The 18074-nt window shown below is 47.9% G+C and overlaps 2 protein-coding genes across 3 annotated transcripts; one reads left to right on the forward strand and one right to left on the reverse strand.

The window, feature by feature from the left end:
* The first annotated feature begins 248 nt into the window (after nucleotides 1–248).
* On the forward strand, nucleotides 249–13313 carry GNL2 (G protein nucleolar 2). 2 transcript variants are annotated; one of them, XM_086863825.1, is made up of 16 exons: nucleotides 249–3366; nucleotides 3440–3524; nucleotides 4428–4522; nucleotides 5430–5569; nucleotides 6833–7017; nucleotides 7279–7345; nucleotides 8413–8571; nucleotides 9131–9244; nucleotides 9390–9518; nucleotides 9866–9970; nucleotides 10057–10215; nucleotides 10348–10464; nucleotides 10786–11222; nucleotides 11862–11941; nucleotides 12613–12713; nucleotides 13133–13313. In XM_086863825.1, exons 1-16 carry the CDS (start codon nucleotides 3303–3305, stop codon nucleotides 13280–13282), a joined length of 2187 nt encoding a protein of 728 aa, XP_086719951.1. In that variant the 5' UTR covers nucleotides 249–3302; the 3' UTR covers nucleotides 13283–13313. The 2 variants fall into 2 exon arrangements, with proteins under 2 accessions (XP_086719951.1, XP_086719953.1); XM_086863827.1 differs by lacking the exon at nucleotides 8413–8571 and having other exon boundaries at nucleotides 3121–3366.
* Nucleotides 13012–18054, reverse strand: DNALI1 (dynein axonemal light intermediate chain 1). The gene is made up of 6 exons (XM_086863830.1): nucleotides 17867–18054; nucleotides 17665–17759; nucleotides 17416–17585; nucleotides 16105–16283; nucleotides 15241–15405; nucleotides 13012–14309 (listed from the first exon to the last, which is right to left on the reverse strand). Exons 1-6 carry the CDS (start codon nucleotides 17945–17947, stop codon nucleotides 14274–14276), a joined length of 726 nt encoding a protein of 241 aa, XP_086719956.1. The 5' UTR covers nucleotides 17948–18054; the 3' UTR covers nucleotides 13012–14273.
* Nucleotides 18055–18074: the final 20 nt, after the last annotated feature.

The raw sequence follows: 18074 nt of genomic DNA on the forward strand, positions 1-18074 counted from the left end.
TTAAAAAATCCATATTAAAATTACAGAAATATAGAAAATGTATTTAATCAGTCACTATCAATAAATCACCCTGATGGCATTTACAGACATGGTAATACATCACACCCAAGTGAATACCAAACCATACTTTGGATGGAGCTGCTTGCTGGAATTTCCAGAACTTTCGATGAACAGGAAAAAGGCAGCTGGGTAGGTCAGATATTGTTATTTACAGCCTGAGGTAAAGCGCTGGTTTAGAGGCACTGACAGGACTTCAGCCCCTCCTGTGCCACAGAGGAGCCCAGTCCGTAAGGGAGTTATTTTTCATGACTGTTCCAATGAAACCACAGGAAAACATTCCTATTTAACTGCTCTGGCTTCCAGAGTGCTGGTGAACGCCAGATCCACGGCACTGGCTGTCTCCAGAGCGCAGCCCAGGGCTCTGCAGCCTGCCCAGCTCTGAGCCTGCCACACGCTCCACGGGCTCGACCCCGCTGGCACAGCTCAGCCTGGGCTCTCCAGGCCCTCTTACACCTTTTTGCCTTTTTTCTTGACTTCAGTTTTCTCCTCCCTCCCAAGTTCCCCTGTTGCTTTCAGGCACCATTTTGGGAACTCCATATCCAAAGCAACAATCCAGGATTGCTTTGTTTTTCTTGTTCAAGAGCTGTCACACCTTTTGCCAAGGAGCCCTACCTCCTGCTCCTGACTGCTGTATCCCTGGGAAGCCATGCCTGAGGAACTGAGCTGGGAAAGCTGCTGTGGTGATAAACTACCTACAATATCTTCTGCTGGGATTTTTGAAGATGAGCTACAAAATCCACTTGCATCCTTGTGCTCTGCAGGGAGCTGCTGCAATAGGGGGAGATGGCTGATACTGCTTTATCCTGTTAAATTGAACAGAGGAGCTCTATACCACACTGAAAAAGGGCTCTGAGTGCAAGTCCAGTCTTGTTCTGAACTCTTGGAAATCTACTTTTCCTTCATTTAATTGACAAAATCTGTAGATCATACGAGGAAGACAGTCCCTGCCAAAAATCCAACATCACTGTTTTTTAATAATACAATGGGAATAACCCCTCAGAACATATGTAATTATGGGAATGAGTCATTCTGATGGCATCACGTAACCACATTCACTGGGATTTGACAAAGATGAGGCCATATAAAACTCAAAATTATTTCATTTCAGCCCTGGTCAGGGCAGTGGTGCTGAGGAGCTGAGGCCATGTAGCAGAGGCGATGGAGAACCATCTGTGACCCTGTTGTCCTGGCTGGCTGTGGTACAGACAGTGTCCTGCTGCAGCCAGTGGTAATAGAATGAGAAAAAGCTGAAGATTGAAATGGGGGGATGCATCAATATCAAAAGAAAAGCTGTGAGTCAGAGCAACAAAACATCAGTGGAGTAAAATATCTGGCTCACATGTTATCAGATACACAATAAGCAGCTGCAGCCTTGGGGATGCTTCAAGTTAAACACCAACTGCTGATGATAAACTGGCCCCAGTGATGGAATTTGGGTCAGGGAATATGTGAGAGTGAGCAAAGTGCTGCAGGAAGGTGCCAGTTGGAATGCAGGTCCCACACATTTCAGTAGGATCTTTCCTTATGACAGGCTTGTAGCCCACCCCAATGGAGATGTGGTATGGCTGAGTAAGGGGCCTGTGCTCTCCCACCAATGCTTCCAGCCTGGGAATTCAGCACTCAACTCCGGGGCATCCTCAAGACAAGTTCTCCCTGCCACAACCTCCTGCCCAAAGCTGGCTGGGTCTGTTCTCTCACAGAGACGGAGACTTTCTGGCTGCACCCCAAGATCTCCTGATAACAATAAAGAGGGAGTTTTCTTAAGGGAAAGGAGGAAAGAGTTCGGGAGAGCAGAGCAAAAGTATTACTCAACTATTTAGTCTAAAATTTTGAAAATCAAAAGGCTCTTCTGACAGATTGATATCGACTCTAATAGAAAACACACTTGTCCCGGGAAAACTCTTCTACATGAGCCTCGAGTCTGATAGCTTAAACAATTATCTACAATTTGGAATTGATTTTTTATGCCCACATCAATGTGTACTTTTTCAATGCCCAAGGCACAGATAATTCTATTAAGAGAAAAACCAGAATGTGTAGGCTTAAGCCAAACAGCCTCCAACTCCAGACTCATTCTTACAAAACATGTCCCAAGGCCTGACTCATGGCTCCCTTGTACATCAGGGACTCTACACCTCACAGCAAAACGCTGAAAATCATTAAAAGAACAAAATCCCAGCAGCTCTGTTATTGTTCTGGGTTTAAAGGAGCATTAGCAGCACCAGAAGGACATTGCACTGGCTGGGAACAGTCTGCTGCTAATAAGTGTTTAGGCAGGATGGGCCAGAGCTGTGTTTTGGGCAAGTATTCCCCAAGGTGCTGAGCTTGGCCCTAGCCCAAGCTCTGGTATCAATTAACACTGTTTCAGCTCAGCTTTGTTCATTTCCCCTAGGTGAGGAGCTTTCAAATTGCTATTACAGTCTGGCAGTAACATGAATGTGGGCTTATGCTTTGGACACAGAACTTGCACAGATTTGACTTGTTAGTGCACCATGCATGCAATTCTTTACACGCACATAAAAACAGTGTTGTTATTGCTATTTTTTTTAATTCTTTGCCAGTAACCCAGAAAGAACAGCCCCGTGCGCCTGTAAACACCCACCAGCACTGCCCTGTGCTCGAGTTTCTGCTGGGGCAGTGCCCTGTGGCATCCCCGGTGTCCCTCCGGCAGCCCCGCTGTCGCTCCGGCTGTCCCAGCGTCCCTCCGGCCGCCCCTATCCATCAGCGAGAGGCAGGGAGCGTTCCTGCCGCTCTCCCGAGCTATTTCCATTATGTGTCTGTGAACAAACACCATTTCCCAAACAATGGGGGCTCCCGTGCCAGCGCCCCCGCCGAGCCTTCGAACGAGCCCGCGGCCCCGGGCCGGACCCGGCCACACCGCAGCGCTCCGGGGCGGGCTCCCGCCATCCCCGGAGACGGGCGGAGACACGGAGCATGGGGGGTACACGGGGGAACGTGGGGTACACGACCCCCGGCAGGGCCGAGCCCACGCGTTGCCGTGGCAACCGGGCCCGGCGATGCCGCCTGCGCCTGCGCCGCCGTGCGGCGGCTCCCGGAAGTGCGTCACTCGCTGCCGCGCGCCGGAAGTGCCGCGCGCGTGTCCCCGGCCCGTCCTGAGCGCTCTGGGCCTGGCCCGCCACCGGCACCGGCACCGGCACCAGCACCAGCACCAGCACTAGCACTAGCACTAGCACTAGCACTTCCACCGGCACAGCCACCGGCACAGGCATCCTACCGGCACCATGGTGAAGCCACGCTACAAAGGCCGCTGCTCCATCAACCCCTCCCGCGCCAGCACCAACCCCGGTACGAGCGGGGCCGCGGGCCGGGCTGGGCCGGGCCGGGCCGGAGCGGAGCTGATATTCTCTTGTCTCCGCAGATCGCGTCGGGGGCGAGGGAGGGAACAACATGCGGGACCGAGCTACCATCCGGCGCCTCAACATGTACCGGCAGAAGGAGCGGAGGTGAGCTCGGCCCGGCCCGCGGGGGGCTGGGTCGTGGCCTGGCCGCGTTCCCGGTGCCGCCAGCGACAGGCGATAAAATGCCTCGTTACTAGCCCGGTGTCGCTCCATCGTGTGCTCCGTAAGCCCGTGAGCTGGGGAGCCTGATCCCAAACCTGTTCCCGAGCTCTCAGCAGTCCGGCGGTATAGCAGGGACACAGCTGGGAAACACTTGGTGCATCAGCGGGGATGGGTCGTAAGACCCAAAACACACAGAATTCCCGAATTTCCCACAGCAGTATAGATCAAAAGCTCACCCCAAAATACCTGAAGGGCCTCAGCTCCCCTCAGCATCTTCACAGAGGGTCCCCCTGTTCTCCTCTGTTCCACACTCAGGGATCACTGTCAGGGGAGCAGCACCCACCGTGTCTGTGCCATGGCAGCTCTGAAAATCCTGTTTCACATCAGTGTGCTTGGTTTCTTTTGCCAAATTTCCCTCTGTTTAGAGAGTAGACTGGGAGAGGGGGGTTTGAGATATTGCTGAATTCAAACTGTGTCTCATCTTGCAAATCCTGTGTGGATGAGCCCTGCAGAGCTGGTGGGCAGAACTGCTTAAAAGGCTTCATGAGAGAACATAGTGGGATTTGCTAGAAAATGCTCCTCGATGCCTTTTGCAGCCCCATGAGCCCTTCGTGGGCTGACACAAGCAGCTGCAGGGAGGGTCTGGCCAGACTGGAGTGAGACCAAGGGCTGTGAGTGCCATCATTGCAACTCAGGTTGGACTAACTCACCCTCATGGAATGTGTGGCAGCACTGGCTGTAGGTGAACGGTCTCTCTGCGTTTTGTGTCTCTGGCCTGGTACACACAAGGAATGGAGAGGTCACTGCTGCCCTTTGTGCACTGACATATCTTCATTTGTCCCTTAGGAACAAACATGGCAAAGTGATCAAACCTCTGCAGTATCAGTCAACTGTGGCACCAGGCACCGTTGCAAGAGTGGAACCAAATATCAAATGGTTTGGTGAGTTTTTCCCAACTTCCAGACTTGGCAAGCTTCAAAACTATTGAACTTTGTGTGTTGAAAGGTGTTTGTTTCAGAATGGTGGCCTAAGAGCTGTGTAGGAAGGTGCTGAAAGGGAAGGTGAGGGACCCCTGCAGGTTGATGCTTTGTTTGGGCTACCTAAAAACAGAGGCCAGACAAAATTAAACAAATAAACCACCAAATTTAAACAAATTAAACCAGTTCTATTTACTGAGGAACATTTCAGGCAGATAAAGCCCCCCAGGAGCTGCACCCAAAATGGACCACGGGTCATGGATTTCACACTTTTATAAGTTTGGTCCATTTGCATATTGGGGTTAATCTCCCAATTCCAGCTTCAGGTAATGAAGTCATTTCCCCCAAGTTTGCTGCCCCCAACTCCCTTTTGTTTCCATCTCTGGGGGCCTGAGGCAGTGAGGTGTCCTTGATTGCCAGGGCTGGAGAGGAATTGCTGTGTCTGACCCAAATGGGAAAGCAGCAGCTCACACTGTGTGTGGAGTTTGGAGTTACACACTAAAGAATTGCAGGGTTACAAATAGATGAAAAATATAAAAACTAAAATCTTAAGGCATCATTGTTACCCCTTGCCTGTACCTGTGCTTTGGGTCTGTACTTTCCACACAGTCCCCTAAGGGTGGTTATTTTGGCTCCTGTGGCTGTTCCCCATGCTTTGCCCATGTGTTAAGTGTCCTAGAGATGTTTGTAAAATTTCCTGTAAATGATGGGAAAGAAAGGGATTGGCTGCCTATTTGGGCTTGGTATCAAGTAAAACCCTTTGGGTTTGTATTTTTGTTCGTAGATGGAAAAGTCATGTTTTATTAGTGTCCTCAGCTGGAGCAGTTTAGATCAGGAATGGCCAGGTGCGATGTTTGTTTTTCACACTCAGGAAATACTCGTGTGATCAAGCAATCATCCCTACAGAAATTCCAGGAGGAGATGGAGACTGTGATGAAGGATCCTTACAGGGTGATCATGAAGCAGAAGAAGCTGCCCATGTCCCTGTTCTATGACCGGATCAAACCACATGTGGGTATCACTTGCTGTGCAGGTGTGTGCACACGGTGATTTACCTGTCAACAGTTGTGCTGCTTCTGCTCAGCCTGGGGAAACACTGGGTTCTGGAAGACTTGGGAGGTGCAGCTGTAGTGGATTCCTTGGGGAAAGATGGTTCTGATTTCCTATCACTGTGGGCATCAAGTGTGAGGGCAAAGAAAGATACATTATTTAATAAAAATTCTCATTTTCCAATAGGAAATTACCCCAGAAATTCTTTCATCTGAGGGTGGGGAGGCCCTGGCACAGGATGCCCAGAGAAGCTGTGGCTGCCCCATCCCTGGCAGTGTCCAAGGTCAGGTTGGACAGGGCTTAGAGCATCCTGGGATAATGGAAGGTGTCCCTGCTAATGACAGGGGGTGGCACTGGATGGGCTTTAAGGACCCTTCCAGCCCAAAGCCTTCTGTGATTCTGTAATAGGTTATGATACTATCATACTGTGATCTGATTTTTGATACACTGATCTGATCAGTGTGCCAGCTGATGTTCTAATGCCTCTAACAGCTCCTGGGCCTTTCTTTGAGGCTGCTTCACCCTGCAGACACTCACGTGATGAATTTGAACTCAAATACGTGCGATTTATCCTGTATCAGAAATTCTTCATTGCACCTTCATTTCTAATACATCAAGTTTTAGTTATTGCCATTTTTTTTCACAGTGTCTAAACCATTATTTTGGACTATTGGTAGCTATTTTGTATTATGGGAACTTTCTAAGTTCATGTCATAAGAACGTTATTTAAATTAGGGAAAAATTGTGTTAAAACATGCATTACAAAAACAAATAGCTGCTTTCAGTGATGGATTGTTTGCTGTTCCAAGACAAGCTGGCTTTCATTGCAAGCTTGAAAATCTACAGTTTTGATTGTAATTATCCCTGACAAAAATCTGAGACTTTGGCGAGATTTGTGCTCTTGTTAGAAAAACAAGAAATGATCAAAGATAGCAGCTGAATTTTCATCACAGTGCTTGTAATTGCATTTGACACCATTTATGGTGGAAGAACTGAAGCGTGGTTCGTTGGCAAGTGCAGAATGTTTTGTTGCTTATTAAATATCCACTCTTGTGTTTCTCAAGGCTGAGCTGGAAAACTCAAACATTGTTAGGGAAGTGCCTGTCACTTGTTAAAGGCTGCCAGGGCTGTGTTGAACTTGGGGCTCCTTCCCTGTGTGTCACGAGAAATGGGGAAAAAATGGTGCTTGGGGTTGTTTTTCTTTACCAACCTGTTTTTCTTCAGACCTCCAGAGTTCACATTCTTGACACAGAAACATTTGAAACAACGTTTGGCCCCAAATCACAAAGGAAAAGACCAACTCTGTCTGCAAGTGATGTGCAAACTCTGGTGGAGAATGCTGAGGCCTCGACAGAGTCTTATGACCAGGGCAAGGACCGAGATCTGGTGACAGAGGACACTGGTGTAAGGTGACTGGAAAGGAAGAATGATTCATTGTTTGCATGTATGCAAAGCCAGCCTTGTTTTTAAAGAAGTATCTGGTACCTCCATCAGTGCTGTTACTGTGTGAGGAGGAGGGGAAAGGAGATTAGCTGAATTTGGGATTTTGGCTAAATACCAACTGTTACTTGGGCTTTGTCCCCTCTTTTGTCTGTAAATGGCTTAAGAGAAAAGAAGTAGATTCTGACCCTGTATCTGTGGTTGCTGATCTTTCTGGTGATGTTTTTCAGGGATGAAGCACAAGAGGAAATCTTTAAGAAAGGACAGTCCAAAAGAATCTGGGGTGAGCTCTACAAGGTAAATGGCAGTTGGAATTTGCAGCAGTCACATTTGTCAGCCTTTACACAGCTAGGGGCTTCAGCACAGCATTGAAATCCTGTACAGCAACAATGAAAAAAACTCAAAAAAAGTACATTTTGATTCCCAAATCTCTGCCTGACTGAGCTTGATTCTTGAGCTCTTGTCCTACAGGAATAAACATTCTTAAAATACATGATCTAGAAGAGGACTGGCAGAGTGAGGGTGTAAGTTTCTCTTGGATTCCTGGGTCTTCACAAGTAAAAGAATCATGTTTCCTTAAGTTTCTTTAGACTAAACTCATCTGGCATGTAGATGGGATCTTCTTGGGAGAGCTCTGACCCTCAATTCTTCATGAGCCACTATGGCTGCCAGAGAAATGGAGACTGAGTGAATTGGGGTGGCATGAGCAGTTTGTGTGCTCTCAGTGACTCAGGTATAAAATTGCTTGACTTTCTGCTCTGAATTTCTGAATGCAGCTTAAAAACCTTTCATTTGGATCTAAAAGCACTGGGAATGGTTGAGCAAAACAGATTTCAGTAAGAGGCTGCCAAAACTGCAGGAAAAAGCTGTGAAACAAATTCACTTGGCTTGAAGCAAGACGTAAAATGACAGCTCCCTGCTGTAGTTGCTTCGTGGACTAACAGCAGGTTCCTGCTTGGTTGTGTGTTTCATATTGGTCCAGAAAACATCTTTTATACCCTGATCCATTAAGAAATGGCAGAAGGGAGTTGTTGCTGAATGGATGACAAACAATGGGGGTTTGTGTGCTGCAGCACTATAGTTTTCCCATTTGGATGTAGTGTTTTCTTTCCCTGGTGCATAAGAACAGGTAAAAGTCATTCAGCTGTCCAGGCTGAATTTGGAGGGGATTAAGAAGAGGAAAGAGTAGAGCATCAATGGATGTTAGTCTGAACTTCACCAGTCTGTGGGGAAGTAGCAGTTTGTGAGGGATACAAGGTTTTTAAATTCATGATGTAGTTTCAAATATGACTAGTTTCATTTGGGAGGTATATTTTGCTTACTGCAAAATCCTTTACTTCTGTGTGATTTTTTTTATTTTTCAGGTGATTGACTCATCAGATGTTGTTGTTCAAGTTCTTGATGCCCGGGATCCCATAGGCACTCGCTCCCCTCATGTGGAATCCTACCTTAAAAAGGAGAAGCACTGGAAACATCTCATTTTTGTCCTGAACAAATGTGATCTCATTCCTACCTGGGCCACTGTAAGCACAGTCCTGCCTGTTATTCTGTGGACCTTCTTTGTTCCTGTTGCAGCTGTGCTGCAGCTCAGTGCCAGTCCCCATGCTGGTCTGGAAGGCCGTACTGCAGCTGGGGCGCTGGGAGTTCTCTGCTTGCCTGCAGTAAAAGTAACAATTACCATGTAAATCTGTCCAAGTTTGGCCAAGTTGAGCAACACACGCCAGCCACAAATTCCCTACTTCCTCTGTCTGGATTTAACAGTTCAGCTGTTGTCTCCAGAGTGCGCTAAATGTTAGTCTGCCTAGGATCCATATCCACCCCAGCTGGTTTGCTTTATGTCATTAAACTAATGAGTTTTAGCTAGCAGTGAAGGCGTTTTTGGGAAATGGTTTGTCTTTTATACAAACAATACTCAGTGCTTTTAGCTGTTGGGTTGGGGAAGTGCTTCAAAGGTTCTTCCCTAGCAATGTTCATGGCCAGTTGCATTTGTGAGCCCAGTGCAGATGCTGTGTCCTCCTCTCTGAACACAGAGTGTCACTCTCCAGCCTTGGGTCTCTAACTTAGACCCTTTTGCCTCTCCAGAAGCGCTGGGTTGCTGTCCTTTCCCAGGAGTATCCAACACTCGCTTTCCATGCCAGCCTCACCAACCCGTTTGGCAAAGGTGCTTTCATACAGCTCCTCAGACAGTTTGGAAAGGTACAAAACAATTTTGGGGATCTGTGGTTGGTTTGGGGGGTTACTGTGTGTGGTCTTTTGCTTTGTTAGCATTGGGGCTTCAGGACTGCAGTGGTAATTCTGTCCCTCACTCCAAGATGTGAAAGCACATGTTATTTCTTACCAGTTACACTCTGACAAGAAGCAGATCAGTGTGGGATTCATTGGTTACCCCAATGTTGGCAAGAGCTCAGTGATCAATACCCTACGGTCCAAGAAGGTCTGCAGTGTGGCCCCCATTGCAGGGGAAACAAAGGTAGGAACATCTCTGTGTTAAAGATACAAATGTGATTGCAGGAAGAATTCACGTGAAATCAGCCTAATGACCTTGTCAAGTTTTGCACTGACCTGCACAGGTTGTGTGACCCTGAGGAGGGGCCAAGGGACAGTCCCTGCTCTGAGGCACTGCTCTGGCAGCGTTCCCAAATTCCCACTCTGCCGTACTGCAGGGCTGTGATGGGAATGCTCAGGTGCCCTTCCTCCCTATCCATGCTCTCCTGGTCCAAATGATGGGTTAGGCTCTGTTTCTCTGACTTCTGGTCTTCAAAAATGAAACAGGGACTGTGTGGAAGGTGCTGATGGGGAACTGGTGATCTCTTCCAGGTGTGGCAATACATCACCTTGATGCGGCGGATTTTTCTTATCGACTGCCCTGGGGTGGTTTATCCATCAGGAGACTCAGAGACAGACATTGTGCTGAAGGGAGTGGTATGTGTCTGCATTGGATGCTGGAAGGCTTTGCTTGTTCACTGTGATGGTCTCAGAGGGTTTGATCCTCTGCTGTGCTTTTTCAGGTTCAAGTTGAAAAGATTAAGAGCCCCGAAGACCATATCGGTGCTGTGCTGGAAAGAGCCAAAGCAGAGTACATCAGAAAGACATACAAAATTGACTCCTGGACAGATACAGAAGACTTCCTTGAGAAACTTGCTGCTAGGACTGGAAAACTGCTAAAGGTGCAACAGCTTCCTGTATTTGCATGGTGGAAGAGCGTGTGGCCTGTTCTGAGCATGGGAAATAGCTCACAGGGCACAGGAGGGCTGTATGCCCTGAAAATATGGATATAAACTGTTCCTGTTTTTAATCAGGGTGGTGAGCCTGACTTGCAGACTGTGAGCAAGATGGTTCTCAATGACTGGCAGAGGGGCAGAATCCCTTTCTTTGTGAAGCCACCGAATGCAGAACCAGGTCAGCCAGGGCCCCAGGTAAGAATGTGAGGCTTGTGCCTCCTCTTCCCACATACTTGATTTTCCTAATGGTATTCACTGTTGCTTTTCCCAGAGCATTGTGAGGCTTGGCCAGTGCATGTCCTGGGCTCTGCCCAAGCATGGTCCTTCAGGTGACACCTGAATTTGGTGAGGGCCAGGTAGCAGCTCTCTTTACAGAGACATCTGAGTCATTGACTGCCAGAAATGTCAGTAATCATGTTGTCATCTTAAGCTTTTTCCAAAGAGAGAAAATGGAAATTGTTCCTTGGAGATGGTGGGACAGACTTTGAGGATAAAATATCCTGCTCTTTCTTGCAGCCTCCTGTGTTGGAAGTGTCTGTGACATCCAGCCAAGATAATACTGAGGAGAAAGTCTCTGAGTTGGTAGCATCAGGTGTGGAGCCAGCAGAAGAGGAGGGGAACAACACAAACACTGAAATCAGGCAGCTCATGTCCCACGTTCGGCAGAACTTCGGCAGGATTAACGTGGCACCTCAGTTCTCAGAAGAAGACCTGGTTCCTGTGGATGTGCCAGGTTTTGATGACACAGACAATGATTCCTCTGGAGAGGAGGAGCAGGAGGAGGAGGAGGAGAAAGAGAATGACCAACATCAGGATCTGGGAGAGGAGGAGTTGCAGGCTGCACCAGGTGCTCAGGAGAGCTCTAAAGCAGTTCTTAAAGCTTTGGAGGACAAGATTGCAAAATATAAAAAATTTTTGGATAAAGCCAAGGCCAAGAGATTCTCAGCAATAAGGTACCTGAATCTCTCCAATACACTGCAGGGGGCAGAAGGGTTGATGAGGCTCTGCTGTAGGTTGACTCCATTTCTGACTTGCTTAACAAGTCCCCCCGTGCTGCCACACACAAGTTGCCACAGCTTATCTGGCTTAGCTAAGGGATGGAAATTGGGTGAAGTAGCAGTTTGTTTTTGAAAGATTATTCCAAGAACTGCTATTTACCAGTAAATTAAAAATGTTCTCACTTTTGGAAAGCTGCCTCTTAAACTATGGATCAGTTACCATTATCTTGGTTTTCTGGGTAGCAATACTGCATCCTTGGATCTCTCCTTGACGTTGAGTGATACCAAGGCTGGATATGCCTGGGTCTTCGTGCATGTGCAGTAAATCCTAGCCCATACAGCAGGCCCAGTTTTAGCAAAGCTCACCCACCAGCCTTGTGAGGATTGAAATTTCAAGGTTTAAGTGCTACATTTTCACTCTCATATAGCACACAAACACAGTAACTCCAGCAACAAGGGTATTGCAATATTCTGGTGCAAAGACTGGCTTTGATGCTGACAGGGGACTGGGATCTGCTGGAGTCTGATGGCTTCTCAGAGGTGGTCACTGTTTGTGTAACAATAATCTTTTATTGCTGGTTTTATCTTCCATAGAATCCCCAAGGGACTGAGTGACAAAGTGTTTGCAAAATCTGTGCAGAAGGCTGAAGAACCCAAAGAAAATGAAGACAGAGGTAAAACAAGATTAGTAGATGTTCTTAATCTACATTTGGAAATCCTATGAGCCAGAGGAAAAAATGGTATTAAGGGGAGAAGCATCCACTGGATCCTGCATGCAAGTTCTTTTCCCCTAAAACTGCTTAAATCTCCCTTTAGGTGACCCAAGGGCTGCTGGTAACCTGGTGTAGCCTTCCTATAAAACAGCTGTCTGTGTGATGGGAGATGTCCCTCTTAGTGAGGGAAGATACAGTGAAGGCAAATGTTGAGTTCCAACAGCCTGGGCTCCGGGCCAGAGCAGCTCCCCTTCCCTGGGGTGTTGTAGGAAGGAGTGGACAGGGTTTGGGATGTTATAAAAGCAGAGATACTTCAGGCTATAGGTTTCTATGTGGCTTCAGTTGTTGTAGTCAGTTTGACTACAGGCACAATCAGGTGGGAGAGCCCTGTCCTGACAGGACTGTGGAATTCTCCTGGACTTGAATGGGGCTGGAGTAACCTGCTTCTCAAGAGCAGTTTGCACAGTAATAGCTGTGATTCTCTTGTGAGGAACATTCATGTTTTGGTAGAAGCTCTTAAATACAAAGGGAATGTGTTGCTCAAGGAGTTGAGACGGTGACCTCAGCCTGAAGTTCTTCAAACATAGGAGTGTTCTAGAAGGTAACAAGTGCATGATCTCTGCTGTTTGCAGGCAGCACAGAGAAGAAAAGAAAGAGGAGAGAAGAAGAGAAAGATGATGATGATGATGACCAGTTGGGTAAACAGCCTTGTAAGAAACTCACATCCAAAGAAGTAAGTGTGCTTTCCTGTATACAAGTAAGAAGGGAAATAAGCTGGCTTTTTTACCCTTGGTGATACCACTAAAGAGCCTTTTGTCACAAAAGAGCTTTGAGACTTTGGGCACGAACAAAAGGGGAATGAAAACTGAATTCTGTTGTGAATGTTCTGTGACAATTTCTGTCACCCCTCTCTTACCTGACTATGCACGCCAGATTGAATCTTGTTTCTTGCTGGCTACTTCTGTAAAGACTGAAGATTAACTCTCCTAAGAGCAGGGACGTGGGTTCCTTTTAGAGTCACATCAGTAACATTTTGCTTGAAATTATTTATTTTACTTAACTTGTGTGGAATGCAGAGTGAACACCATTGGAGAGTTGCAGACACCGAGGCTCTGGATGCTGGGGGTTTGCTAATGTGTTTTGTGTTTGCAGAGGAGACGAGCCGAGAGGCAGCAGCGCTCCAAGAAAGTTGGAGTCCGGTATTATGAAACTCACAACGTGAAAAATAAGAATAAGAACAAGAAAAAAACTGGCTTGGAGGGACAAAGATCAAAGCACAAAAAATACAAACATAAGCAATAGCTGCTTATTCTATTAAATTTTACATAAAACAGCTCTAGTATGAGGCGGCTTTTTTTACTATAAAACTTGCGGTTCCTGTTCAAAGCCCAGTGTGACTGGTCTGTCCTGGCCCCAGGAGCAGCATCTCTCTCTTTGTTTCTGCATCATCTGAAAGTTCTTTGTGCAGTTGGAGCTGATGGTATTTCCACATCGCCGTCCCAGGCCAGCAAACACTGCAGTAGCCAAACAGCTCTTCCAGTGTTGCTCAGTGATGGGGTTTGGGTGGGTTTTTTTCTGGAAACTGGCTTTATGGGGTTTTTCACATGACTACAGGGAATTCTCTTTGCCATGTTCACTTGCTGTGTAACCAGCTGCTCACAGAGGTACCTCAAGCAGGGACTTCATTTGCTTCCATTAAGAAGTGAATCCATGACTGCCATCGTGCCCCTTCAATTTCACTAGGAACAATCACACTCAGAGCTTTGGTGTCACCTGTACTCAGTTACTGCTGATGGTTCTGACAAGGGATTTCCATGTACAGGTGACACCAGCCTGCAGGTACTCAAGGAAATGCCCCCACAACACCTGTCCGAGAGTGAGCTGCCATTTCTTTCTTAGTGCACGTGACTTATGTTCCTTGTAGGCACTTTTCTATTGGTTCTGAATCTTCTACAACATTTTCAAATTAATAATGTCAGGGAGATGTTTACATTTGAAAATGTTTATTAGTTATTGCTTTGAAGGTCATTAGCACGTTACCAACAGGCAAGTCCCAGACAAGTTCACTGTTCAAAGAGCTGACTGCTGAGATGGCTCTGAAGGAGGGAGTGGTAATTAATGAAGCTCTTGAATTTCAACTTGTCAAGAGAGAAAGAAAGAACACAGTTATACTGCCTGCTGTTACTGGTAAGTGAAAACTCAAGATCGTTTTAGGAAGACAAATATTTGTCACTAATTGCAAGCTTCTTGCTCTGACAGCTCTTCTGAGCCTGCCTTGAGGACAACAAAACAATTAATTCTTTGCTGCAATGATGCATTCAAGTTGGGCCTGAAAAACAAACGAGACAGTGAGACAAATTAGATTCCCTAACCTAAAAAATAAACCTTCAGTGCTGTGAAGGGCTAAATTTTCTGTAGGATGTTCACAGCAAGGAGCTGAGGGACACTGCGCCTGCTGCCAGGAGAGCCAGGCCAGGTTTGTTCCCCAGCAATTCCATTCCTACATGTTTTATAAATTAGTTTGTCATTTCTGGCATGCACACTTGTTGCATTCTGAGGAGAACAGAGCTGGCCTTGGCTCTGTACGATGAGGGACTCAGTTTAGAATGTGAAGCATCAAGGGGGAAATTAAATAAAAGTTGTTGAAACAGTGGTCTGAATTCTCTGATTTCAGGCTGGACTGTGTGAACTAAATTAAGTATTTGGCTCTCCAGCATTTGGAACACAAACTGACTCTGGGACAAGAGTAGCTGGGAACAGCAAGTTTTGTGATTACTGGGACAATATGATGCCAGTTAGTGGATGGATGGGAGCAGCCACCACAATAACCCACAGCAGTGGCACACAAGCACGAGTACTTCAAGGAGGAAACAGATTCAGGGGCAACACACATCTGACTTAAGATTTTGTGCCCTAAAACATTCCAGCACACCCTCAAATATGAGTTAAAAAGTAGGATCTGCAGGAAAAGCAGCTTGCTCTAAGGGAAATGTTTTTAGCTGTAGCCAGAAACATTTGATGCTGTTCAGGGTGACATTCTTTCCTCACTCAAAAGATGTGGGGTTTTTTTCCTTTTAAAAACAAAGTATGGAGCAGAACTTCTGTTCTCCCCAAAGCCACATGCACAAATAATTATCCAGTCCCTGCACAGTTGTTCTTGAGTAATATTTAATGTTGAATGGTGTGTTGTGTTACTAGGGCTTTAATGGTTTTAATGAGAATTTTACCACTAGTATTTGGAATTCTGGATTTTTACTGACCTTCAGCTGCTGGTTTGTCCGTTTGAGGAACAGAACCTCTTCACTGTGTTTCTTCTCTTCTATTTCTCGCCGCTCAGTTTCTTGCTTTTCAATAGCTTCACATTTCGCTTTCTCTTCACTCACTTGTTTTTCCAGCTCCTTCTTTTCCTCTTCCAGCTCTGCAATCTTGGAAAAAAGTATGGATGTCTCAAGTTTTGTTAGCGAATAGTCAGTTTTCAGTTAAAATAGGATTGATGCCTTGTGAGGCTACCTAGAATGGAGGCTAGACAGAGTTAAAGGAATAAAACATAAAATAAAAAGGGATTTGTTAAAAAGCCTTCAAAGGATACACCGTGGGAAGTACAAGAGCCTGGCTGAGGCTACACCCAAGATGCACCACAGATCACAAATTTGCACACTTAAAAGTTTTGGTCCATTTACATATTTGGGTTAATTATCCAATTATAGATTAAGGTTATTAAGTCCCATCCTCCCAGTTTGCTCTCCTCAATTCACTGTTTGAATTTTTTGGGCCTGAAGCTGCAACGGTGTCCTTGGTTCTCAGGCTGGAAAAGGATTTTGTCTAACTAAACGGTGAGCTTGCTAACACTTTATATGAAGTTCAGAGTTACATCCTAATGCAGTACAGAATCTGAAAAATATGAGAGCTAAAATTTAAGGCATCAGGACAAATTGGTGTGTGGCACAGTCTTTAAACGTGTAGAACAAGCTTCAGAAGCGCAGCTAAGCCCGAGGACAGCGAGCTGAGTATTTTGATGGTCTTTGCTGCCATCCCGTGGAAATGGAAACAATGAGTTGAAGGCTATAAAATTTGCTGTTTTCACGCGCAGAAAGCTCCGTCACAGGGTGAACGACCCCACTCACCCTTTCCTCCAAGTGGGCCTTGCCCTGCTCAGCCTGCAGCGCCTTGCGCACGCCGAAGGCCACGCTGCTCTCGTACAGCGCCTGGTAGGCAGCCAGCGTCAGCTGCAGCTCGTCCCGCACCCGCAGCAGCAGCAGCCCCCGCTCCGCGCAGCTCACCGTGGTCTGCCGGATCAGCTCGTCTGCGGAGGAGCAACAGAGGCTGCAACAACTGATCCTCTTGCCCGTTCCCTGCGCCGCAGCACCGGGGACGCGCAATAATCGAACCTTTTGTGTGGGGTGAAATAGGGTAAATGTGGCTGGTGGGGTCCTGAGGTGTTAATGGAGTTGTGGAAGAGTAAAGATGGTTTTCAGAGAATAAAGGGGGTCTTGGATGGGTAGATGGGGCTCTGGGGGGAAAATGAAATCCTGGAAGGGTATTCCCTTATCCTGAGGGAATAAAGAGGCTCCTGGAAAGGTAAATGCAGGCTTTTGGGGTAAATGGGCCTATATTTAGGACATGACATGTACTAGAGATGGTAATAATAACTGATTTGTCTGCAGAGAACAAACAGAGGCTACAGTGCCTTTATCTGGGAGTACTGGACACTGCTCCTCTCACCCATTCCTTGCATCACAAAAACAGGGACACATAATAATTGTCCTTATTACATTACAGTATAAAATAGGGTCCTGGAAGGATAAATGTGTCCCTGAAGGGTCGGTGGGGTCCTAAAGTGTAAATGGGGTCCTGGAAGAGTAAAGAGGGTCATCTGAGAATAAACGGGGTCCTGGAAGGGTAAATGGGGCCCTGAGGGGAAGAAAATGAAGTCCTGGAAGTGATGCCTTAAGCTTTAGCTTTGATACAGAAGGGTAAAGAGAGTTCTGGGGGAAGAAAGAGGGTCCTGGAAAGGTAAATGGGGAGCTTTTTTTGTAAATGGGCCCACATTTAGAACATGACATGTACAAGAGACAGTGATAATTGATTTTTGTTATACTGCAGCAGGTAAAAGCAGAGTGGTGGTGCAGCCCTTCAGGTAATGCCAGTGATGCCAATCCTCTAAAGCCCTAACAGCAAACACTTAAAAACGTGTAATGACTTGCTGCAGTTACGGGGGAACCTTCAGAGGCTCTGCCGTGGCTACCCCTCGCCTTTGGGAGACCAGCGCTCCATCACCAGAGCGTGTGAGATCCACACGGCTTTGAGTTACTTTAAATAAACTTGGTTTAAGCGCAACTCAGAGGATAACCAAGAGGATTTAAAGGTGTGTTTCACGTGCAGGCCTGTCCTGCCAGCCTGTCGCCTGAGCGGTGCTGGGCACGGCGGGCACTGACCGAAGCACTGCGTGTAGAGCTCCCGGCGCACGGGGCACAGCCCGGTCTCCCGGGCCTGCCGCTGCTGCAGCTGCCGGTCCAGCTGTTCCTGCAGCTGCACGACGTCCCGACGGGTGCTGGGCGCGGTGGACACCTCCTGCACCCAGAGCTTCTGCGCCTCCTCCCACTCCCTGCCAGAGAAGCACCGGCCGTTACCGGAGTCACCGGGCGCCCGCCGGGCGCTGCCGGCCCCGGCCCGGCCCCGCTCACCGCGGCGGCAGGATGGCGTTCAGGAGCTCCTGCGGCTGCTGCGAGGAGGGGATGCTGCCGGGGGTTAGCGGGAGCGTCCCCTTCAGCGGCTGACTCTGCGGGAACAAAAGAGGAGGACGGGCGCCGTAAGAGCGGGCAGGGGACCGCGGTAGCCTCGGCCCCCGGCGCGCGTATCCCCCTGCGTGCCCCCCGTCCCGCTCACCCCCGCCGAGGCCCTGTCTCCTCGCCGGGACACCAGCACGGGGGTGCAGTACCGCAGCAGCGACTCCGGCGGCGCCGCCATGGCGGCCGCGGCCCCGTCACCATGGCGACAGCACCGCCGCCGCCGCGCGCGGCCCCGCGCAGGCGCAGCAACGCCCGGGCGGAAGCGGCGGCGGGCGGAAGCGCTGCCGGGCCGGAAGTGGCGGCAC

This window comes from Cyanistes caeruleus, chromosome 26 (assembly GCF_971803275.1).
Source record: "Cyanistes caeruleus chromosome 26, bCyaCae1.hap1.1, whole genome shotgun sequence".
In the NCBI taxonomy this organism is placed as follows: Eukaryota; Metazoa; Chordata; class Aves; order Passeriformes; family Paridae; genus Cyanistes; species Cyanistes caeruleus.